The sequence below is a fragment of the Bombina bombina genome, chromosome 2 (assembly GCF_027579735.1).
Source record: "Bombina bombina isolate aBomBom1 chromosome 2, aBomBom1.pri, whole genome shotgun sequence".
NCBI lineage: Eukaryota > Metazoa > Chordata > Amphibia > Anura > Bombinatoridae > Bombina > Bombina bombina.
In genome coordinates, this window is record NC_069500.1 from 250,975,252 (window position 1) to 251,001,127 (window position 25,876).

A 25,876-nucleotide genomic window follows, 5' to 3' on the forward strand; every position below is an offset into this window, starting at 1 on the left:
TAGAGTTCTGGACTAATAACTTAACAGAATGCTCTCTAAAGTTAATCTTGCTAGTTATAGAATACAAAATGAAAGCACTAGGCAGAGGCGTAACTAGAAACCACAGGGCCCAGGTGCAAGAATCTAAGAAGGGGCCCCCCACCGCCCCTCCAAAAAAGGTGAACTTAATACATATCATTTGTTTTTGTTTTTTACATTTAACACAGAATAAAAATGTGAATCAGATTACATGTCTGCAAAAGGAGGTACCCTGTGCCCACAGTCTGTGAGATGGTCTGACCCCCTATTACTGTATATATATATAAATATATATATATATAGTGACACTATCTAACCCACCAGTATTGTATATAGTAAGTTAGTGACACAGTCTGTAATCTGCCAGTGAGATGGCTGGCCTGACCCTACCCACCCAGTACTTTATAAAGTGACCACAGTAGTCTGTGACATGGTCCACCCCCCCATACTGTATATAGTGGTACTGTTACTGTATAGTGACACTGTTTACCCCCTTCCCCCCATGCTGTAGTAACAAGGTCTGTAATTTGCTGGTTCCACAAACATACACACACACACATACTTGCATAAATACACACACAGTCACATACATACACACACACACACCATACACACACATAAACACCAATGGGTAAAATAGAAACACTAACCCCTGTAGTCATGTCACACTCACATGATATCAGTGCAGGTAGTGGTAGGTTAACGGTTTTTATAAAAACAAAAAAATATATATATTTTTTTTCCCTTAAAGCTGGGCCCCCACCCTCAGGAGCCCAGTCACACCTGCGACCTCTGCACCCCCTGTAGTTTCGCCCCTGGCACTAGGTGATATTATAAATAAAATAACTCTAGTACAAGAAGAGCTTAATAAAAGGAGTGAGGAACCAAATTACTCAAAGTTCGATTGTATTCTACAAGAAACCATATCAGAGGCAAAAGCATTGCTACTGGAAATTAAGCTTTCATAATATATCCGGTACCAACAGGATTATGACCTTGGCACAGTGTATATTTGGAATAAGAGGGAACGTTTCCTAAGGAGAAAAGAAAATTCAAAGGATACCTTTAAACCAAATAATTGGAGATCAAGAGGAAGGGGGAGACGCAACCACAATACAAACACAAATATGAGTGCCCACCAACAGAAAAATAAACATCTTAACTTCTATAAGAGTGAAGCGGAGTCGATGGATGATGGCTCCGCCTCAGGTGGGGAAGAATGGGCACTATCGTATGAAGAAAGGGACTCCAATAGGGAAATGGGACCACAAGAGAATACACAAGTGGTGAGACCTAAGGAAGGACCCAATAGGTTGCCACCCATCCTCAAGAACCAGGGAACATCTTCCTATTCGAGATACCTGTCAGCTGAACATACAAGTACAAATAAAGGGAATGGGTCAAATGCCGAAGAACAAGCACAATTGGAACAGTTTTTTTCCATCTCCCAGGGCACATCCGAAGGGGGGTTTGAGGTGGTCGAGGACGCGGCCACAGACAACAGCTCCAGAAGCAGGACAATCGATACCCCCTAAGGAGAGGGAGAGGGAAATCCAGATACAGAAACGAGATGTGATAAATCTTTGAGTCAAATAGAGACTAAAGTTCTAAGTCTAAGCCTTTCATTTGTCCCTTCTGCTAATTTTGATCTTTTTGGCACTTTATTAGATATAAATAAGTTGATACGTAATCTAACGTTAAAGAAGTTTTATAAAGATCAGGCTATAGGTCAGAATAGTAACCAAGGTGTGGATGGGGATATAATGATATCCCAGATGGAGACTAGGACTCTAGATTTTCAAGATACCTGCAGTGTTCTAAACTTGGAATCTCTCCAGTATGAATCCTCATTGGAAAGGGATACAGAGGTAGTAATACCCTTATTTAAATGCAAATCAAGATTTTATCCCATCCAAAATAGGGGGAGGATACTGGAGGTTTTCCAAGAAAGAGTGGAGAGAGACCTAACAGAACTATACTACAGAAAGGACCTTACACAGGGACATAATATAACTGAAAAGGAAAGAGAAGCACTTTGAGGCAAGACCAGGATCTGGTAATCCGCTCAGCGGACAAGGGTGGATCGGTGGTACTCCTAAATAGAAAAGATTTTGAAATGGAGGGACACAGGCAATTACATGTAAAGGATGATTATACTGTGTTAGGATATGATCCAACAAAGCAATTCCAGAGATAACTGGAAAGTTTAACTGATGATGGTGTGGACCTTGGGTATAAAGATGAGAAGACTAAGAATTATCTATTGGTGGATAATCCAATTATCCCTATCTTCAATGATCTACCCTAGGTCCACAAATCCTTGGTGGAAGTAAAGGGAAGGCTGATTGCGAGTGGAATTGGCTCCCTTTGGAGCATCTTTCAGAATGGCTGGATTTCATTCTACAGCCAATTGTCAATACTCTTAAGAGTTACCTAAAAGACACAAAACATGTACTCAATTTACTCCCAAAGATGAAATGGGACAGGAGCTTCACGTGCCTAACAGTCAACGTGAAGTCCCTGTACTCTAGTATTCCACACGCAAAAGGCTTACAAGCCTTAAGGTTCTTTCTCAACAGACGTTGTGGAGATAACAAGAACTATGTGGAATACCTGCTGAAAGTGGCAAAGTTTCTTCTGACCCATAACTTTTTCAAATTCGGGTGGGTTTACTATCTCCAGGGGCGTGGAACGGCTATGGGGGCAAAATTTGCCCCCTCCTATCCCAACCTGTTTATGGGTTGGTGGGAGCTGTTCCACGTCTATGGAGATGGGAACCCCCACGAAGGAGAAATTGTATGGTATAGGCCCTACATTGATGACATCCTGTTTATCTGTAAAGGTGATGAAAGGAGTCTACTGGACTTTGTCCAGGGCCTGAACATCAATGATGTTGGTATCAGCTTCACCTGGGAGTTCGATAAACAGGAGGTCAATTTCCTGGATGTTACATTAAAAGGCATTCATGGAAAAGAAATAGAGACAAAAGTCTTCTATAAACCTATCTCGGGTAACTCCTTACTGCATGCTAGGAGTTGCCACCCGAATACAGTTTTTAAGGCAGTTGCCAAAGGGCAATTAATTTGCCTAAAGCGCAATTGCTTCAATGAAGATGTCTACCAGCAGGAGGCAGAGAACCTTACAAAGAAATTGATAGAGCGAGGGTATTCGAGGAAGGTGATAGAACAGACCAGAGGAGTGGTAAACAAAATTCGAAGGGAAGACCTACTGAGAAGTAAAAGTAGAAGTACCAGTCAGAGAGTGTCTAGAAAAAATATGGAGAAGGAAGCAGTAGGGTTCTGTTCATAACAGATTATTCTAATCAGTAAAATGAAGTATGCAGAATAGTAAAATCACACTTCAATATGCTGGCAGCAGATGATGATTTAAAGGGACAGTCTAGTATAAATTAAACTTTCATTATTCAGATAGGACTTGTAATTTTAATCAACTTTCCAATTTACTTTTATTATCAAATTTGCTTTTTTCTCTTGGTATTCTTAGTTTAAACTAAACATAGGTATGCTCATATGCTAATTTCTAAGCTTTTGAGGGCTGCCTCAGGCTTTTTAAATCCCAAAACAATGCTAAATTTAAGACAATAGATAATAAACAGTCACAGTCATGTGATCAGGGGGCTGGAAGAAGGTTCTTAGATACAAGGTAATCACAGAGGTAAAAAGTATATTAATATAACTTGTTGGTTATGCAAAACTGGGGAATGGGTAATAAAGGGATTATCTATCTTTTAAAACAATAACTATTTTATGGTAGACTGTCCCTTTAATGGAGGTAGTGAGGAGTGGCTGCAAATTTGCATACCGAAAGAACAGATTAATAGGCAATATGATAGCACCAACAGTTAAAACCTAGTAGGACTGATAGTGGTTCCTCATGGTTAAGATTAAATGGCACAAACAAGTGCAATTTTGCAGCCTGTAAAGCCTGTGAAAAGGTGACCACAGGAGACCAGTTCCCGAAAAATTATTGTTTGAATTGTTGTTCAACTTATGTGATATATCTTATCACTTACTCTGACTGTCGGCTACAGTATATAGGGTTAACAACAAGGTAAGGACAAGAATGAAGGAGCATCTGTTGGATATTAAACAAGGAATACTCACTACTCCATTAATCAAACATTTCACACAACTACATAACAAGAGATCAGATAGTTTCAGATGGACTATCATTAAACAAGTGAAAAATACAAGCAGAGGTGGAAACAGGTCTGAAAAACTAGCAAGAAGGGAGATTTATTAGATCTTTCTAAAGTACTCAACTCCCAGTATGACCTAATTAATTTTTGGTAAAGCATTTGCGACCCTGACAGAATAGTTTAGGAAGCAAGAATTGTACTAGTTTAGAGCAAGTCTGTATCTAATAAATTCCATATATATATATATATATATATATATATATATATATATATATATATATATATATATACAAGTACAGTTACATGTAGTGAACCTTAGGGGTGCAAGAGGGGGCCACTTTGATTATTATTATTATAGATGTATTATTCAGATAAAATCACACTCAGAAATCTTGGACTATGAATCTAAATTAGAACTGATATCTAGTGATATTACTTTAAATGCCGGTCTATTTGGCATTGATATATGTACGTAGGGACACATAGTAACCTCATTATGTGAATATAGGATAATGAGGAAATTAAATTCTGTAGACGTAATAGAAATGAACACACTAAAGGAGTGTCAGAAAATATGAAGAATACTAAAGTATTGAGGTGTGGGATCGTTTGAGAGTAGGTGTATATCAGGGGCCATGAATTGGTTAAATGACCAGCGAGATCTTTATGGGTGAATTTTGGACCAATAGAATAGCTACAGTATGTTATTACGGAAGCACTATACCAGTGTTTTTAAAGGGCTTAGGGTACGGCATAAAGCTGAAACGCGTCAGCCGTTATCCAGTCTAGCAAAGCCTTGTTCTGTCTTTCCCTTTATGTATGCGGATGAATCACAAGTTTTTAAACTGTCTCATTAATAAAAGTGTTTTTAAGCAGATCCAGTGCTCCTTGTTCTTCGTTTGTTTGAATTTTATTTTCAGTGTTACAATGTGAGAAAAAGTCTTAAATTCAGGTTCTAAAAAGTTCTCTGGTCTGGAGATTCTATAAGATTTCTCGTTAGTAAAATGAGGCCCCTCAGGGATTGTTTTAAAGACCATTCTTTTTTCCCTCTCTCTCTCCTTCTTCTTTATCCCTTTCTACCACCAAAGCTTTGAACAGAGTCTATGTGAAACATGTTATTTGGCTGATGTGATAGGCTTATCTCTTGCTGTTTTTACTAGGATGGGTACACTTAATATTCTAATAGCTGAATCTAATTTATCATACACTTTCATTGTTATGAGTTCATATTGTACCTAATTATCTTTTTTTTTTTTTTTTACATAATTTCTTTTCTCTTATTCCTAATGTTTTCAGATGATAGTATACTACACAGTTTCTTATTTCTATGTGTTTTGTAGGTGTACATTCTATATCTATGCCGCACTATATTAGGGGCCAATTGGTTTATTATTCATATGCACAAGTTGATATACTAAGACATTTATGGGATTGCTATGACTTTTTTTCGACTTCTTAGTTCCTGCATCTAGCTCATGAAATATGTTTCCATTGGAAAGTTATACATATGGTTTGTCCCATCAGGTATTCATTTTAGATATTTGTGTTCTTACAATGATTTGCTAGTGTGCTCATTATTATGTTTGTAATGTTATAAAATAAATAAGAAAGAGAAAAAAAAAACAGGACTGATACAAAAACTGAAGATGAAAAAAGTGCTCCTTTTTAACAATGGAAATGGCTTATTGTGATTGTGTTGACTTTCAAAACCTCTATAAAAATGTTAACACATGGCTAAAGGTAACTACAGAGCAGGTATGCATTACTAGTTAGTGTTAGCTCGGCTGAGGCTTTTGCTCAACCACTACCATTTTACTTTCAACTTGTAACATGATTGCAAGAATAAGAGCGCTATTGATGTGACAGGAGCAGTTAGCACTCAATAGCGCTAATATTTTTGTGCTCCATTTGTAATCTAGACATATTGTTTATAGTGTTAAATCATTGTTTAGTAATTTTGTATCAATATTACTCTTAAAATGATAACTCTCTCTATATAATTGTTATTATTGTTAATGTTTTTTTTTTTTTACCTTCAGAAAGTTGATTTGCATACATTGTCGGCATGTATCATTGCACCAGCAGTTCTTGTCAACTGCTTGTGCAATGCCACCCCCTGTAGATGCAGATTGGCCGCTAGCAGGGGGGTATCAATCAACCCGATCGTATTCAATTGTATTGATTTCTGTCCACGACCTCAGAGCAGACGGACAAGTTATGGAGCAGCGGTCTTTATATGAAGGCTCCCGCGGAAACAGGGGCATCAAGCTCTTTACGGAGCTTGATAAATCGTCCCCACTGGTTGGTTTTCCGGTATAATAAAAATGTACATATAGGAATGAAGTCTAAATAGGTATATAGCAAAATTATAAAATCGGTCTTGAAAAAAAAATCCATCAAACCTCTGCGACTGGAGAGATAAAAACATATTAAAATTTCTAAATTACTGACTTTATGGCCAATAAATGTAACAGATTGGCTATCTGAGGGACAGTAATAATTGTAAGGTGCACTATTAAAACCCTGATCAATTACTATAAGCACAACTACGCTTTAGTCATAAAACATTTTGGCAGCATTTCTCAGAGGAGTGCAGTAACCATGTAACAATGCAATTCAAAATATTAATATAAAACAGGAGTACAGGGCTGGCTATGTGTAAGTTTACAATCTAGGACAGCACAAATGGAATTACAGAAGTCTTATGTAAGCCCTTTTCTTAGGAACCATCATAAAACTGTTTTAATTTATTTACATATTTTCAAAATGACTCTTCCTTGTGGCTTAGTAGACAACCCAGGCTAATTAAAAAAAAAAAAAAAGTACATAGAAAGCTGTGATAGAGGAAGTCAAAGAGAGAGTGTAAAGTGTATTGTGGGAGAGAGTGGAGCTATTGAACAAACACAATGCAGAAAGAAACTGATAGAAACAGCAACAGAGAGACAACACTTTATAGAGTTTACCTTAAAAATGCCTGATATTTCTACCAACAGCACAAAATGATACACCATGTACGTTAACAAATATATGTCCAGCTGCACCAGTTAGTAATACTGGTATAAAGCAGGGGTGTCCAGATATTTTTTTTTTTATTTTTTTTTAAAAACTTTATTCGTGTCAAAAGAAAATTTACATTATTTGGAGGAGCAGCTCCATCAGATTTTGTATACAAATCTATACTGTATTCAAAAGAATGAGAAAATAGAAAGGCTGTTATAAAAATGCTTCTCAGTACGCTAAATAGCAATAATTTTGAACAAATAAGGAAAAGGATTCCCCTCATCCCACTGTTCAGTACAATTTGTAATTGGTTTTCTATATAATGATTTATACATCAGACTAGCTTTATCATTATAATCCAACAATTAAGAACTTAAACAGTCTGAAACTTAATGCCAATATTTTAACAACGTTTATTTCAATGGTATAAAATGTTGTGTTTATCCTGCATCCCACCTTACCTGGCTGAAATATAATAATATAGTTACGACTCCATTGGTCCATGTGATAATGTCAAGGATTGTCCATCTTATAGTGATTAGTAGGTTGTTTCACCCAATCTCCCTATAAGTGAATTTTATTAGCTGTCTCTATTAGCGTTCCATCTCATAGTCATGTATTCGTGCTGTTCTAGCTTATCATTTTTGAGGTAGTGGTATCTCTCCAGTAAAAGCAAGTTGTCTACTTGGTGTTTCCAAGAAGAGACGTCCGGTACATTCACACTCTTCCCTCTCTGAGGTATTAAAATTTTGGCACTGTTTATTATTATGTGTAGCAATGTCTGCTTTACCTCATCTTTAGTGTTTGGTAGTTTATGGAACAGTAAAATGTATGGTTCAACTTTGATATGTGTAGATAATGTTTTGTTTATGTGTGTGATTACATCTCTCCAGAAGGTGCCTAGTCTATCACATTGCCACCAAACATGGAGTATATCCGCGTGTTCACCACAACCCCTCCAGCAAAATTTACTAACATGTTTGTATATTTTTTGTATGCGCATTGGCGTTAAGTACCAACGCAAAATACATTTATAATTAATTTCCTGTATCTTAGCTGATGATGATGCTTTTTATGTATGAGGAAGATTGTTGACCATTCTTTAAGAGAAATATCTAAACCCAATCCCAGTGTCCATTTATAGCAATAAGAAGGGAGAGCCCCAGAGCATGGGTCTGAAAGAATTCCATACATCGATGAGATGGTGTGGCGAGGGTAATGTGTTAGCTTGCATAGGTGTTCAAAAGATGTTAACTGACGTGACAAATTATGTTTTTGTTTATGGGTATTGATATAATGAGATAGTTGTGTGTGAACAAACCAAGAGAAGTGAGCATTTTCCACTTTGTCTGTTATTTCCTGTAGGGAGAGGAGCTTTCCCTTTGGCGCTACGTTCATCAATGTTAGATCTCTTAATTGTGGAAGATCGGGCTTATCCACTTTGCGTTTTTTGCATAAATGAGAGTTCTGGGTTGTCAATAAACGGGGTCAAAAGTGCAGGTCGTGTTGTAATATGTGTACTGGTGTTTATAATCGTATCCCATTGGATGAAGAGTTCCAATAACAATGGGTAGTCCAGGATTTTGTTTGGTCTGTGTGTCGATTGTATCCATGCCAGCCCACCAAAATTTCCCAGTTGCAGTATTTTCCTTGCTAATTGTATTCACTGTTTATTGATGGAATTGTGACTCCAATCTATTATCCTTTGGAATATTATTGCAGATGTTTTTATATGGAAGGCTGATCATTAGTGGAGTGTTGACTGTAAGCCTCATTAGATTACTCGCACTCATGGAAAAAAATAAAATAATTTATAATTACATTTTTTGATAAAGGGACACTAAACCCAATTTTTTTCTTTCATGGTTCAGATAGAGCATGCAATTTTAAGCAACTTTCTAACTTACTCCTATTATCAATTTGTCTTCGTTCTCTTGCTATCTTTATTTGAAAAAGAAGGCATCTAAGCTAAGGAGCCAGACAAATTTTGGTTGAAACCCTGGACAGCACTTGTTTATTGGTGCTGTCCAATCAGCAAGGACAACCCAGGTTGTTCATTAAAAATGGGCCACATCTAAACTTTTCTTGCTTTTCAAATAAAGATACCAAGAGAATGAAGGAATTTTGATAATAGGAGTAAATTATAAAGTTGTTTAAAATTGCACGCTCTATCTGAATCATGAAATAAAAAATGTGGGTTTAGTGTCCCTTTAAACATTTTATAGGAAATTAATTGCAATTATTGAATTTAACACTTAAATGGATTTTAAACTGCTGATTACAACTACAATAGCATGGATTTCTACTCACCATGCTATTGTTTTTCCTCAAGTGCCTAAAGCTATCTATAAAGCCATTTAACCCCATAAAAAGTGCTGATTAGTGAAGCTCCACGTCTTCACACTGGGAGCTGCCATCTTGGAGCTGACATATTTCTACACCCTATGACAGAAGCACTGCACTTTCACAGATCAGAGTTATTGTAGTCTTTTGTGAAGCTGCATTTTGCATTTAAGTTTAGCATGCACAAATTTTGCAACAGCTGCATTGCTTTATTTTATTCCTGTTTATATGTTATTTAACCTTTAAACTGTGCTTAAAATGCAAAGCATCATCTCTTTCTTGTTTGTGACTAACTAAAGTGGAAGGTACTGTTAAAAAGCTGGCACGTGCGCTCCAAGATGGAGGTGCACAGTATGAAGAGGCAGAGCTTCACCAAATGGCAACTGTAACGGTTTGAAATAAGAAATTTGCATTAAAAGAGCTGCATGCACAGGAGGAAAATATACCATACCCTACTATAACCATTTTATTTTAGTTGCACCCATTAATGTCCATTAAAACTCCAACGTTAATTCCCCATAAATAATGTTTCATTATGAATAAAGAAAACAGTTTTCTGTTTTAAATTATTTATTTTGCTCGCTTCTCCTGTCATTTTAATCTAAAAATTGTATGTTTTCCATGCCAAGCATATAGGCTGGGGTGCATTCCATGGAATTAAAGGGACACTAAACCCAAAAATTTTCTTTCATGATTCAGAGAATATACTTTTAAACAACATTACTATTTACTTCTATTATCTAATTTGCTTAAATCTTTAGATATTCTTTGCTGAAGAGATAGCAGTACACATGGGTGAGCCAATCACAAATAATATCAAGAGAATGAAGCAAATAGATAATAGAAGTAAATTAGAAAGTTGTTTAAAATTGCATGCTCCTTCTAAATCATGAAAGAAAAAAATTGTGTTTCATGTCCCTTTAAGGACACACACTCCTACATGCTGCCAAGTGATTGGTGTAGCAGTGCATGTATATCTGTCCTTTATTGGTCACAGCAAGGGGATAAAATAAAAATACTGAAGAGGCTTGCCAAGGTGTGTGTGTGTGCCTGAACTGCAAAACATTGAAAAATTTGCTAAAAAATAGTTTTAATTCCTTTGAAACTATTTATTTAGTATTAAGATATTTTTCAATGCAGTCTTTTATTTATGTTGCATAAATTAAAACAAATGACTTTAATGTCCCTTTTAAAGCAGCATGAAACTAATTTCAACTTATTGTTACTATTGTTCATTTCAAAGACAACTAATATCTCCCTTATTATGTCCTTTTAACAGCTTTAAACTCTGGCCATATATCATTAAATATGTTCATTAAAATATATGCAAATTAAAAGCTTTTCAGGGAAGCATGAGGGAGTCAATTTTGCCATTTCTTCTTTGCTGTGGCTAATTAGGGACTGGTGAGCTTGTGCTCTGAACTAACCAATTAGTCTCTCTGGAGGGAATGTAGCAAGCACACCTTTCAAAATATCTATCAGCAAAAATAGGCAAAATAGATAATGAATGTATATTGCAACGTTGTTTAATTTTCCTTAATTAATCCTTTAGGGCTAGTTAATGAGTGGAGAGCAACAATGTTAACTCAATAGCACCTTTATTTTTGCACTCATATTACACCTTAAAGAGACACGAAACCCAATTCAGATTCAGAACATTTTAAACAACTTTCCAATTTATTTCAATGATCAAAATTGCTTCATTCTCTTGGTATCCTTTGTTGAAGGAGCAGTACTGGGGGCTAGCTGAGCACATCAGGTGAGCCCTACCAGTGCTATTATTGTGATGTGGAAATGTTTAGGAGCAGCAACAGCACAAGAACTATGCGTCAGGCGCTTCATGGAATTGGTTTCCATTTCCAAGGAGCTGTACTTAAAGTGAACGCAAATTTTGATGATAAAGTGCCTGTTTTTTTATATATATATATATATATATATATATATATATATATATATATATCTCCCTGCGCTGTCCATTAAAAGTAAGTAAAAGTTCAGCTTTAAATTTCTCTGGTTAATTTTTTTTTTTTACCATCCACTGCAAGAGCAAACACCAGATAACACACATGAGCTTGCAATCAAGCCCTTTATAGGAAGATTAAATCATGAGTTTAATGTACATTTATGTCTATATATAAAGTATAATGAATTAGTAGTTTATTGTAAACATAAACACATATTATTTATTTATATATTATTTATTTATGTTTCCCAAAACATCCAGCATGGCATAAAAATATTTATCAAATTATGCGACAGCCTGTACAAATGTTCTTACTCAAAATCACTTCTTCGGTAACAGATAAAACCTGTTTTAATAGCACAGGAGGAAACAAACATGATTTCATTTTTTTTTGTTTTTTTTTTTTAAATAAAATTAAAACAATGTTTTGGCTGCCATACATTTTTGATGGGGGAGTAAAGCTGTCAAATATATCACTTCAATGTTCTCAACAGTTTCATTCAAGTCATGAATATGATATCTTATACTGGAGCACCTGAGACAGATAAGCCAATGTGATACATATAAAGTAATAATCTCTTGCAACAGATGACAGCTCACCTTATGACAAAGTCATGGTCGTCAATCTCTTTTCCACATCCACTGTTAAGAAGGATTCCTGAATTCCCCACGACTGCACATGTCTTAAAGCGACGGCTTTTCATTGGAGAGACTTCAGGCAAAAGGCTGTGTAAGTTCTGTGAAATATTTAGGGTACGACGTCTGTCCAGAACGTAATGAATTACATCCCCAGGTTTAAAACTGCTTTTAACCACAGACACATCTCTTTCGGCATCCAAAAATCGTAGAATGTCCTTCCTAGATATAAGATGGAAAGAGATACTGGAAATTAAATTGAGTATGTAATGCTGAATTGTTATGCTTAAAGGGATAGAAATGCACACAAATGCATTTCAGTTTTAAATGAAATATTTTTTGTAACATATTTTCATTAACAAAAATGCTTCTAGTAAAAGTTATTGCTGTTTCAGTGGCATACACACATATGCTACGTGTGACTACAGGATCAGGATTCAAACACCAGAGAGTGGTGGTGTGTATTGCATGAGTGAATACTATGGGGCCGATCTCTGCCCGGCATTGTTAAATGCCAACAGCATACGCTGTCGGCATTTAACATTGTACAAGCATTTTTGGTAAAATGCTTTTGCAATGCCATCCCCTGCATATTTGTGGCTAATCGGCCACAAGAACTCTTGTTTCTGGCAACCCGGAAACATCGGGGGTAGATTGCAGCATCCGCTGCTTGATAAATCTACCTCTTAATCTGTGTCATACAAGCCACTGTTGACTCTCTGAGAAGGTATAATGTTTGAACCCTGGTGCACAGGTCACTCACAGCATATGTGCAAAGGTCACTAAAAAACAGTAATCATTTTTACTAGAAACATTTTGCTAATTATAGTAAATTGCAAAAATACTTTAAATTAAAATTTAAATGCACCCATGCACATTTCAATGTTGGCCATTCTATCCCTTTAAATTTGTATTTCATATTATTAGGAGCATTCAAACCATCATATTATTGCCCCTTTGAATTAGGTATATATTAGGTATATATTATAATAGGACTATATAGGTACACAAATTAAATTCTCAAAAACTTGCTGTCATGGAAATAAATCATCAGCTTATTTCACTGAGCACTATATTATAAATAAAGTATTTTCTTCACATAAAGGCTATTCAAGAATTCCTCCTAATGAGATACACAGTTCCCAAGGTAAAACTTGTCTTAAAAAACACCTTGCAATACTGAGGTTTGATCCCACTTTGTTTTCAAAGACCTTCATAGAAACACAAAATATGCCACCAAAGCTAAAGTGAAGAGAATGTATATTTAAATCAGTACTGCCTAATGCGTCTGAGTGCACTTGTTTCACTTAAAGGGACAGTAAACACAGTCACACAGTAAATGAACATATAAGGTGAGTTTAAAAATCTTTTGAATATGCTAACACCTTGTTTGCTGCAATTTTTTCCTTATCTGATCATCTCTGCTGAGACCTATTAACAAGAGACACATAGTAGGCTTAGCTTAGTGCTTCCAGTTCTCAGAAAAGTAAAATTTTAGCTAAATTTTAAGTAGATAATTAAAGTTTACTGCAATGTTTTCTTAGTTAAACATTTTATATTAAAATTTCCAAGGGTTACTGTCCACTTAACTAATATTAGTTCATGTATTGTGTGCAAGTAACTATTATACAATTGTATGTTATTTGGCATTGGCAATAACAGATTTAAACATCTAAACACGTCATCAAAGTGATAAATGAACATGTATTTTAGTTTGTAGTTTAAAAACTATGATTTATGTTACATTTTAAAGGGACACTGAACGCAAACTTTTTCTTTTGTGATTCAGATAGAGCAAGCAATTTTAAGCAACTTTCTAATTTACTCCTATTATCGAATTGTCTTCATTCTCTTGGTATCTTTATTTGAAATGCAAGAATGTAAGTTTTGATGCCGGCCCATTTTTGGTGAACAAACTGGGTTGTTCTTGCTGATTGGTGAATAAATTCACCCACCAATAAACAAGTGCTTTCCATGGTTCAGAAGCAAAAAAAAAAAAAATAGCTTAGATGCCTTCTTTTTCAAATAAAGAAAGAAAGAGAACAAAGAAAAATAAATAATAGGAGTAAATTAGAAAGTTGCTTAAAACTGCATGCTCTATCTGAATCATGAAAAAAAAAAATTTGGTTTCAGTGTCCCTTTAACTTTTATTAAACCAGCGGGAAATAATTTACAAACCAAAACCTAAAACAATTAAACTAAAATGACTCAAACAATAAATTGAGTTTTTTAATTCAGATTTATATAGTAAGTGGTAAGTAGATTTCATTTCAGCTAGGTTTGTACTAACAGAACATAATGACATGGCCTTGTAAGCTGCAGAGCTGCAACTATTTATGGAAACATAGACACTGAAAGCTAAAATGATAGAAGTTGAAATAGTTGTTTTAATGATTGAGACATTTGTGGTTGAGGTCATTAGTGAGGTCACCTATGTCATTTCACACATAATAGTCTCAACTGCAACACCATGACCAGGCCTAATTAACATGAGTCAAAGGCTCTATAAAGACGCCCACTGTCCAAAAGTCTTTATTTCATTTTTTTTTTTTATATATAATTGTATTCCATTTAAAATTATATAAAGTTATTGTCAAACTTTCATGATTCAAAACAGTAATTTGATTTACTTCTATTGTCAAATTTACATTCTACTCTTATCCTTTTTTGAAACACATGCCTCGTTTTCTCCGGAGCATCAATGCACTACTGTGAGCTAGCTGGTCATAGGTTATGCACATATAGCTCTTGTCAATAGCTAACCAGATGTGTTTGGCTAGCTCTCTGCTACTCTGGACCTGACTTTGAAGGGTTAAAACATAAATATATGCAAGCAGCAGTACAATAATAACATTTTCTAGCCCATTAGAACATTTTCTGGTTGCAATTTTAAGTTCCTTTAAAGAAAAGTCTCATACTAAGAGCATGCAATTAATAGCAACATGACTGAGATGCTGTGAAACATTTTTGACGCTGCCATATAAAGCAGTAGTTGTTACTACTAATTATGTGATGTTGCTAAGCAACTGTTGGAAACTTAAAGAGACATTAATCTGCTGGACACAAAATCAACAACATGGTTACAGGTGCCCAGTGGCGTAGCGTGGGGGGGGCAACAGGGGCGGTTGCCCCGGGCGCATAATTCTGAGGGGCGCTTCCAGCCTCAACTTAGCAAAGGGAAGAAGGGAGGCTAAAAATTCTGACAGGCCCCCAGCTCTGTTCTGCGACCCGTCAGGAATGTGGTGATGCCGCGACTAAGGTAAGGTGTCAGGACCAGACTTACTTATAGCCCTGTTTTTGCCTGATACTAGCAACACGCAAAATGCAGCTTAATTACGGTTCTATTATTACCCAACAAGTAAGTTCCCTTCCAAAAAAGGACCCAGAGCCAGAATGCCATGCATTGCCTGGGGCACTTTTTAAGGATCTCTAAGCAGAGGTAGGGGGGAGGAATCCCTAAAAAGTGCAATAAATCTCTTTCAAACCCGTGGCACTGGTGGCAGCATGGCTGGGCTCTGCCTTTCTGTTAACCCCAGTTACCTAGTTAGTGGGATGGTGGGGTGATCAGAGACCATACTTTCATGTTTGACCGGATTCTGATTACAACTTACGCCATCTTGTCCTTGCACAAAAAAATTATATTTGTGACAGTTGACAAAAATGAGACCTTGTTTTCCTGTATTTGATTTTTCCCCTCCATGATCTTCCTAGGGCAGAAGTAGATTTAGGGATTTGTGTGCTGTCTGGCACCAGGATTGTGCTGCTCACCAGGCATTTCACTGTGTTTGTCTCCTATCAAAGAAGTCCTATGAATTCACCATCTTGAATCTATTTCTTGCTGGACTCCTGAGGTGTGGACTTTTACCGATTTTTAGGGTTTGGGGGCTCATTGCCTTTTTTATTTACATTAAACCCACCCTTACAGCATTTAAAGTAAAAAAAAAAAACTATAATTTGTGTTAGTAAATAAATTTACCATACACCCTCCCCCCATATATGTATGTAATGCTGGGCTGTCTGTCCCATGCCCCTTTTATATTGATTACTTACAAATGTTATATTTATTAAGGTAGAATATATACCCCACTTTTATATGACATTGGCACCCAAAAGACAGTCTGCCCAGCAGGGACAACCTTATGTAACAGCTGCAAACCTGTGTTTCCCCTTTTCCTCTTTTTAACGAATTACCAAAAACCTATTGCACCAATATGGGTTGCTGCAATGTGGAGGTGGGTGCACCCTGTGGTCTGCAGTATTTGTACCATGAAGTTTTACAGATCAGGACATGTCACCACCAGATGGGGGTTAAGGGGGACTTTTCCCCCCATGTGTAAAACGAGAATAAATCTTAAAATTTAATATTGTATATATTTGCCCAGCTCTGGAGAGCTGCAGACAGGGTGTTTGATCACAGGGGGATAGCACATAATGCTTGCAGGCTTCACCCACTGCCTCTTGTATTGCCAATATATTATTTAAATGGCTTTGTTTGTAAGGCACTACTGATTAGCAGCTGCTTATGACAAGGGACATATTTTGGGGATATGGGTATCATCAGCAATAACTGTTAGTTATCCAGTAAAGATGGTTAAGGGAGCATTTTGTGGGAGAGGAGACAGTGTCCCTTGCTTTATGTGATCTACCAGGGTCTGTGCTTGGTTTGTCCTAAATGTAAGAAGAAGCAGCATATCTAAAATGGGGTTGGGGGGGCGCAATACTTGCCTTGCCCTGGGCAGTGACAACCCACGCTACGCCACTGCAGGTGCCAATTGGTGAAGCTCCTTAGTTTCATCATTCTGAGTGCTGCCATCTTGAAGCTCACATACTCTTGCACCATGTGACAGAAAGGGTGCACATTCACAGATCTGTTATTCGCTTCAGCTGCATTGTGTGCTTCAGGGTAGATTGGGAGCTTTACATTTCCAAAGCTTGTAGCCACAGTTTCAAATTCAGATAGCATTTTAATTATATATATATATGTGTGTGTGTGTGTGTATGTTACGGGTAAAGTCAGATATCTGGGTAATCCTAGGATTACCCGGGTAAAACTCACATTACCCAGCAGCTCTTGGTAAAGCCCAATGTAAAATCATACAACTAGGGGTGGATGTCAGAGGATTGGCGGGGCACCCCCTTGAAACCACCCAGGCGGAGGCAAAAAGATAGTAAAGATGGGGGAATTACAGAACACTGACTTCTGGGTTATGTATGGGTTGTAGGAAGTGATGAGCAAAATAGCTGCAGATAGTGATGTCCGTGCTGTTTTCAAACAGCATTTATAGCTTTATCCAGAAGCATCTGGGTAATCCAAGGATCATCCGGGTAGAGCCAGATGTATGATCTTACATTAGGCTTTACCCAGAGCTGCTGGGTATTGTCAGTTATACACACACACACACATATATATATATATATATATATATATATATATATATATATATAGGTGTGTGTGTGTGTGTGTGTGTTTATTTATAAGGACCACATAAATAATATAGAAAATGTAAAGCTCTTGCTTTGTATTCTTTAAACTAAACTAAAGCACATAATACAGCTGTCAAAAACCCAGTAAACAACACTGATCTGTAGATGTGCACCACCTCTGTCACAGAGTGCAAGAATACCTACAAACCATAATAGCTCAGTGTTGAGATGCAGAGATTCGCCAACCACCCAACCTGTAAGAAAACTGCAGGCACAATAGCATGTTGAGTAGTTAGGTTGCAAATCATTTTAAAACTATTTATATATTTTGTTATATGGAGAAAATAATGATTTATTTTATGAAATGCAAATGTTTATTCAATATAAATAAATAGTACAATGTTTTCAAATTAAGTCCCATTGTGACCAAGGTTTGTAAACTCAAAGGAAAAATATATAGGGCCAGATTACAAGTTAAGTGAAAAATATTGCTTCAAGCGCACGCAAATGAGGTGCTAATTGCTACCGCAAGCACTATTAAAGGCTGGTTATTTATTGCACGTCCGTAAATGGGTGTTAAATTAGAGCTCCACTTGTAATCTAGCCCAGTGTTTTTCAACCAGTGTGCCGTGGCACACTAGTGTGCCATGAGAGATCCTCAGTTGTGCCACGGCAGACTGACAACAGTGCGGGGGTGTCCCTATTTAAAATTTTGAAATATTGGGAGGTATGTGACAGGCTCATGAGGCATCATTAACAACCATGACATTGACATTCATTCACAGACAATCATTATGATTGTTTGTGAATGAATGTCAATATGTCATGTATAGTTTGAAGGAGGCATGACAGCACAGTACAGTGTGTGTATGTATGTATGTATGTATGTATGTATATATATATATATATATATATATATATATATATATATATATATATATATATATATATATATATATATCCTGTATTAGGCTACAATGTGTGATTTTGTAAAATTTTGAGATGGTGGTGTGCCGCAGGATTTTTTAATGTAAAAAAGAGTGCCACGGCAAAAAAAAAGGTTGCAAATCACTGATCTAGCCCATAGTATTTAAATATACAACAAATTAATTATAGAACATATTGCAATGGATTATCCCAGAGAGAACAGAAATAAGACATTTTACAGAAAACAGAAGAGAGCCCTTCTGAAACTTTAGCTTTCATGGATGAGTCATTTGGGTGAGTATTCACATGCTGTAAAAAAGGAGAGGAAGGGGAGTGGTATGAAAGCATAATCAAATGTGTCACTATAATGTCACTCAGCTGTACACACAGCTTTGGGTAGCATTCAATCCCTATAATAATAATAATAATAATAATAATAATAATAATAATAATAATAATAAAATGAAACTGTATTAAGAGCTGCATTTATTGCAGTACTGTGCATGTGCATAGGGAGCAGTGAATGTTTTGCAACATTCGAAAAATGAAATTAATTTTAACATGTTTGTTTGTTCGTTTTCGATTTTCAAATGTTTGTACAACATTCTAAAATTTGTTAAATGTAATGGTATTTCTAATGCTATCTTTAAAATAAATATTAAATTCAAAATTTCGAATTTGAACATTACATAATTCGAAACGAATTATGCATTTCGAATTAAAAAAAATTTGAATTGATATATTTGCAATAGTATTTTTAATGCTCTCTTTAAATGTAATATTTGAATTACGCAATATCCTAAATTTATATAATTTTGAATCTATATATTTGTATCTATTATGTATCAATTTACTAAATTCCCTACCACAGGAACTATTGAACTTTGAAATAGTATTTGTTAAATTGAACGTTACATTCCAAATTTGGATATTAGATCTAATTATGAACATTTGAAAACTAGAAATAACATTTGAATACAGAACTTTTATGAATTTTCATTCTTATCAACATTCTATTATGCAAAACGAATGTCTACAAGACTATTCATTCTACCAAGCGAATTGCACTTTCACTACATTTGCCCATCCCTACATGTGCAGCTTCTCTCAAAAGATCACCTTGGCAACAAGCAAATGTACAGGAGTGAGAGCAGGTACCCATGCTACAGAACAGTGCGACTGTCTGTATGTTTTGCTTGGGGGACAAAATGCTGACAAAAAATGATGGCTAGATTGCTGCTAAATAGTTTAGCTTATATATAAAATGTACAAAAACTATCAAATATAATACTGAAAATTGTAAGCGCTATTTCAAGGCACAATAAAGTTAAATGACTTTCATGATTCAGACAGAGAATGTAATTTTAAACAACTTTCCAATTTCCTTGTATTTATTTATCTAATTCAGGGATGACTCTATTATGGGTCCTGGTTGGACCAGGGGGCCCAAGGAGCAATTAAACGGGGCAGCGCATGGGTAGAATATGTTTGACTTAAATAATGTTAAAGTGTCCAAGTTACTTGTATATATCTCTGTTTTGACTTTAGGGTGTAGGGCAATAATTTGGTTTAGACAGGAGCAGCAATGTACTACTAGGTGCTAGCTGCTGATGGCTACACATATATGCTTTGTGTCATTGGCTAACCCACACGTTTAGCTAGCTCTCAGTAGTGAATTGTTGCTCCTTCAACAAAGAATGTCTAGAGAGAATAATGCAAATTTAATAAATAAGTAAACTGGAAAGATATTTAAAACTGTATGTTATGTCTGAATCATGAAAGAAAACATTTTGGTCATATATCCCCTAGCTGCTGCTAAGTAGTGTATTACATGTATTGCTAGAGTTCATTTTTACCATGACTTTGTAAGAGTACAGAAATACATGACTCACAGCAAACCAGTCATAGAAAGCCTTTGTTGCCACTGTACGCTTGGACTTATGCTATTAATCAAGTGAAAATAATACAACATGGTGGAAAATATGTGTCATTCGAAAACAATACACTTTGATTTTTTTTATATTAGCTATAAATGTTTGCCCAGGCGTTTATAGAAACATGCTATCTGTATATATGTTGATGCTCTGTTCAAAGCTATTCATTTTTTTTTTGCAAAAAATTATATAAAGCCAATAAATATGTTATAGTTCTTTCGCAGGAAATACATATGTTACAGCAACTTCCCAGCAAAAAGAGAAAGTAAGCAATAAGCTGTCTGATATAACACATAGCATTAATACGTTAGAATTTGTCACTAGATTAGCTAGTGTCTGCAAACTATATAATAAAGTTCAACTACTTACACAAAAGCTAGTTTCCAAGTTGTAAGATGTAGAAAAAAATCCATATTCAAGAAAAAAATAATGTAGCTTAAAGGGTTATGAAACCACATTTTTTTTCTTTCAGGATTCAGACACAATATGTAATTTTTAAACAACTTTCAAATTTGATTTGTTATAGTGATAGCCTTTGTTGAAAAGGATACCTAGGTAGACTCAGGAGCTGCTGATTGATGGCTGCACAAATATGTCTCGTGTTATTGGCTCACCCAATTAATTCAGCTAACTCCCACTTCAACTGCATCTTCAACAAAGCATATAAAGAGAATGAAGCAAAATAGATAACAGAAGTAAATGGGAAAGTTGTTTAAAATTGTATTCTCTATCTAAATCATAAAAAAAAACAAAAAAAAAACTATTCTGGGTTTCATATCCCTTTAAGTTAAGTGCTCACATAGATAAATGCTACATCCTCCTGCAAACACAGTAATTAAATTCTACATGCATTTATACGCATTGCTACAGACAGACATATCTAATGATAAGCTAACAAATCTGAAATGCTAAGAAGACTAATAAACTCTGGGTTCTAATTAAGTGTTCAGAAAATGATAAAATGCTAGTTTGCTGTTTTTCCGTTTGATTAGAAATAGTGTGATTCTGTCATTAAGGTAATACACACCATAATTATTTCTCAGCAGGTTAACAATCTAGTTAATTTGAGGAGGATATAATGAGGTAGATAATAACACATTATTACTATGTTTATAAAACATTATGCATGGCATTATGTTGACGTGTGCTTCAGCTGCTATCAACTTCTTTTGCTGAATTCCCTTTATGTGAGTGACAGCAACAGTGACCAATTGGCTATGCAGATTTCTTTCATTCCTTTGAGTTTGCATTCAGAGGGATAAAGTTTCAGAATGAAAGATCTGCTTTTTTTATTATATGTTATTTCACTTCTTTATTTTTTTTTTTTAGTTTACAATGCATACACAAAATTAAAAAGCTAATCAGTACATCTAACCTCTGTAGCAAATAGCTAATCAAAAGTGTCTACAGCTATCTTATGTCTTCCTTTTGTTATGCTGTAGGTAGTGATACATTCTAATAACCAATATAATTATGATTCCAAATACTCAAGGTTACAATACTTAGAAATAGTTATTATGTGTTTATTCTTTATTTTAACACATTTGTTGGTTCCTTTCAAATTTCTAATGTTTATACAACCATTCTAACATTTGTTTTCTAATGCTATATTTACATTTAATATTTGAATTATGCAATATTCTAATTAGAAGAATATGTAATCAATATATTTGTTTCTATTATGTATCAATCTACTAAATTCCCTCCCACATGAACTATTGAACTTCTGAATAGTATTTGGTAAATCCGAAGTTTCATTTGATAATTTCAATGTAGATATTCAACCTAATTATGAACATTCGAAAATTAAAGTAACATTCGAAAAATGGAAATAACATTTGTTTATCAAATATTAAGGTTTTTTTCCCTTATCAATGTCCACAGGATTATTCGTTCGACCAAACAAATTGTACTTTTGACACATTCACTCACCCCTAGCTGGGAAGTCCTCAAAGTAGCAAAATGAATAAATTGTTAATTATAACCATTTTATACAATAAAGTGGCAAGTCTTTGCTTCAAAATTTTTCTTAGGTAATGAATTAAGTGATAACTAATTATAATAAATTGTTGTTTAAAGTGTTTTTTAAAACAAAAACATGCTAAATGGGATTCCAAGTTTTAGTAAAATCAACAAGTCTTCGGAAAAAAAAAATCACTGTATTCCAATGTTATAATTATTTATTTTTTTTTAATTTTGTTGGAAAAAGAGCTCACAGTCCATAAAATCCTGCAGTATAATTATTCCACATTGCAGATATCTTAAGTCTTAGGCCCCTACACTCTACAAGACAGTGAATTCTACCACCTAATTCCACCTAATTATGAATATGTTGATATCCTACTATATTGCCTGCTGTTGGAACTTTTAATTTCTACCATACATTTTACCTTTTATAAGTGTTTTAAAAAGCTCAAGCATCAAGTAAGGAACCAAGACCTACATCATTGCCAAACCACAAAGACTGAGTTGGCTTGTTTGTTAGAAATAGGCAGAAAACCAAAGCGGTGGTCTGTCTTAACAAAGCTAAATATCTTTCCACAAACCTGTGGTGAGTATATAGTGAACAGGACAGAAAAACTATAATAGAAATCATCAAATAAACCTATCACGATGCATGACCTGCTTGCTTCACACCACACCATATCATAATGGACTTTCCTACATCTGTGAGTGATGCTAGATACTAGAAGGTATTCAACATCAATCTTGTGACTTTTTGTGAATATTGCACTTGTAATGTAATCTTTATAAATATATTTCATTTGTATGCCTTCCTTATTAAAACGGAGTAGAAATAATGATTGCATTACTAGAACTTGTTAGGTTTTAGGTAATTTAATAGTTATTGTCACCCCTGTTAATTTGTTTTAATTTGTAAACAAAATAATTTAGGATAAACCAAAATTTAAAGGCATCAGCCAATTATAAGACTCCAAAATAAAGTTAACACTTTAAACTCAGTTTCATTTTACCTTTAATTATCTTGTAACATTGTATTGTTATTCCCTTAGGAACAGCTTTCACTAGCGCTACATTTTTTTACCTTAATATATAGCTTATAAAATTTTAGTTTGATAGGTGCTATCTTTTAACTTTTCTTCACAAAGTAGAGTATTCACAATTTAAATTCAGTTTCATTGTAGTAATAAAAGCTATACAGGAAAGACAGGGTCATGGCAATTCCATATCTTAGATAAAATATGACAGTTCATTAGTAGATTTAGTAATAACAACTGATAGTTATGTCATGAATGAGCACATACACAGTCAAGATCATGACTCAAAAGGGTTTCTTATCACCAAAAAATGTTCATTTGCCTTACACAATTTATTTCAAAAAAGTAGGGGACACAGCCATCACTCAGGAAATGTTCTTCAAAACTCAGAACACCATTTAAACAATTATTACTCAAGTAGCATATATAGTTCAAATTTAGTTAAACAGGACATATTATTGCAGAAAAAAAACTTTCATTTCACCTATTATATATAGCTAATTACAAAGAAGATATATTTTTTAGCTGTTTCAGCATTATTTTATAGCACACCCGTCACATTGTGAAATAAATATATACAGCAAATAGTTTACTGGAACTCTTTTTTTCATATATTCACCAATAAAATCATGGACTTTGCCAACGGAGTAGTTTTGCCTAGAAACAAATTTTAACATATTCCTTGATCTGAATTTGCATAATTTCACAAACAATTCTCACATTTCAAATAGACCTTTATGTTTTATGCACATACATTTGGACATTGTAATGGTTTTTGATAAGTTGAGAATCCAATGTCCAAGCAATGAAAAATTGAGTTCTTTTTTCTTCCAAGCAGGATGTATTCAAGTATGAATTGCCTATTCCCTGATCAAAAAGGTCTTTGATACCTGTGTACAGTTCTAATATAATACAAAATGTTGTGGTCTAATATATCAGCCTCCCCATATATGTGGAGGTTAGACAATATACTCTTATCTGACTGTGTCATCATAAACAAATAGAGGACTCTTTGCAACAGTATTTCACATATAATATCCCCTCTGTAATTAGCTTGGTTTACAACTGGGGGGCTCTATAAGAGTGTATTTGGGGGTAGCTAATTATATATTATAGTATAGAGCTCTAAGAGCACTAAAGCAAATGTTATTATGACTTTTAGATACAGCACTCAGACTATTACTTTTGAGGAAACAAATATTTAGATAGAAACAAGTCTGGAAAGCTACTTGCTTGGGCACTTAAAAAGAAAACACTTAAAATATTTATCAGAAAGTCGATTTCATAATTGAAGTAAATTGTTAAGTTGTTTTAATGATTTTAAACCACAGTGGTGAATAAGTCCATAGTAGCAAAGAAACAATTAAAGTGATTCAATAATAATATGCTATAATTATGCAAGTTTAATATGCAACCTCTGTAAAAAATACCTAGGCAATACCTCTTCCAAAATGATAAAGTCCAGGCCTTACAACAGCTATTATGCAAGAGGTGATGCAATCCATTAGGGATCTGCATGTTGGCAGAAGCATATGTTCCAATTCTGCCCAGACCAGGGAAACAAAGAATTACTAAATGTGGATTTGAAAATATACACCAAGATTTTGGGAAACACCTCTGCTACAACTTACAGCTGGCCTTTATTCTAAACAAAGAAGCAAAATATAACAGTATTAGGGTGTTAAAACTAATTGCAAAAAGGGTCCTACACACTTACCAAAGGTTCATGCAATGGTGCTGAACTGAATTCATTTAATGAGGTAAAAAAAGAAAATTCCCTGGATTTTAAACTTTAACTCCTTTCCTAGAATAATGATATGATAGCGCTGTTTCGGGGTCAACACAGCCTCAGACCAACCCAAAATAATTACACAATAAAACTTATAAACCAAATATGTCAAGTGAAAAACAAATCAAAATTCTAAAAAGTTGTTCATTAGCATAATTGTAAATGTTATAATTGTTCCAAAATAACGGGGTTAAGCCAAGCATGTAGGACATGAGTTGCTGCTGCTTTCTTCTTCATTTTTGAGCAATTATAAATTATTTTAATGTTGCATCGCTGATGCCCTCATTAACAATGACATATTATCGTTTGACCAATATGCATCACTAGACATTTCAGATAAAAATATCTGGTACCACTATCTGCAACTAAAATCAAGAACACATGAAATATTAGGTAATACAAACCCTCCCACTAACACAACCTTTGAATCATTGTGTCTAACTAAAAACCACATTAAAGGCCACATTTTACTACTATACCAAATATTTAACTCCTCTAAGGAAAATGTAAAGTCTCCCTTTTTATTAAAGTGGGAACATGACCTAGGTAACTCTTGGATGGTTAAAACATGGACCAACAATTTGTCCCAGGGTCTCACCTTTTCATCTAACACTTCCCTCAGGAAATACTACTTGAAAGTGGTTTTTAAGTGGTATCTTTTTCTCACAAGATCTATTAGATCCG

The 25,876-nt window shown here is 34.9% G+C and overlaps 1 protein-coding gene across 1 annotated transcript in view; it reads right to left on the reverse strand.

Moving 5' to 3' along the window:
- Nucleotides 1-25,876, reverse strand: part of ST8SIA4 (ST8 alpha-N-acetyl-neuraminide alpha-2,8-sialyltransferase 4) — a 409,079-nt gene that overhangs the window by 297,318 nt on the left and 85,885 nt on the right. Inside the window, exon 3 of the mRNA XM_053701515.1 lies at nucleotides 12,084-12,341. Within this exon, the coding sequence (XP_053557490.1) occupies nucleotides 12,084-12,341 (258 nt within the window). The remainder of the gene's footprint in view (nucleotides 1-12,083; nucleotides 12,342-25,876) is intronic.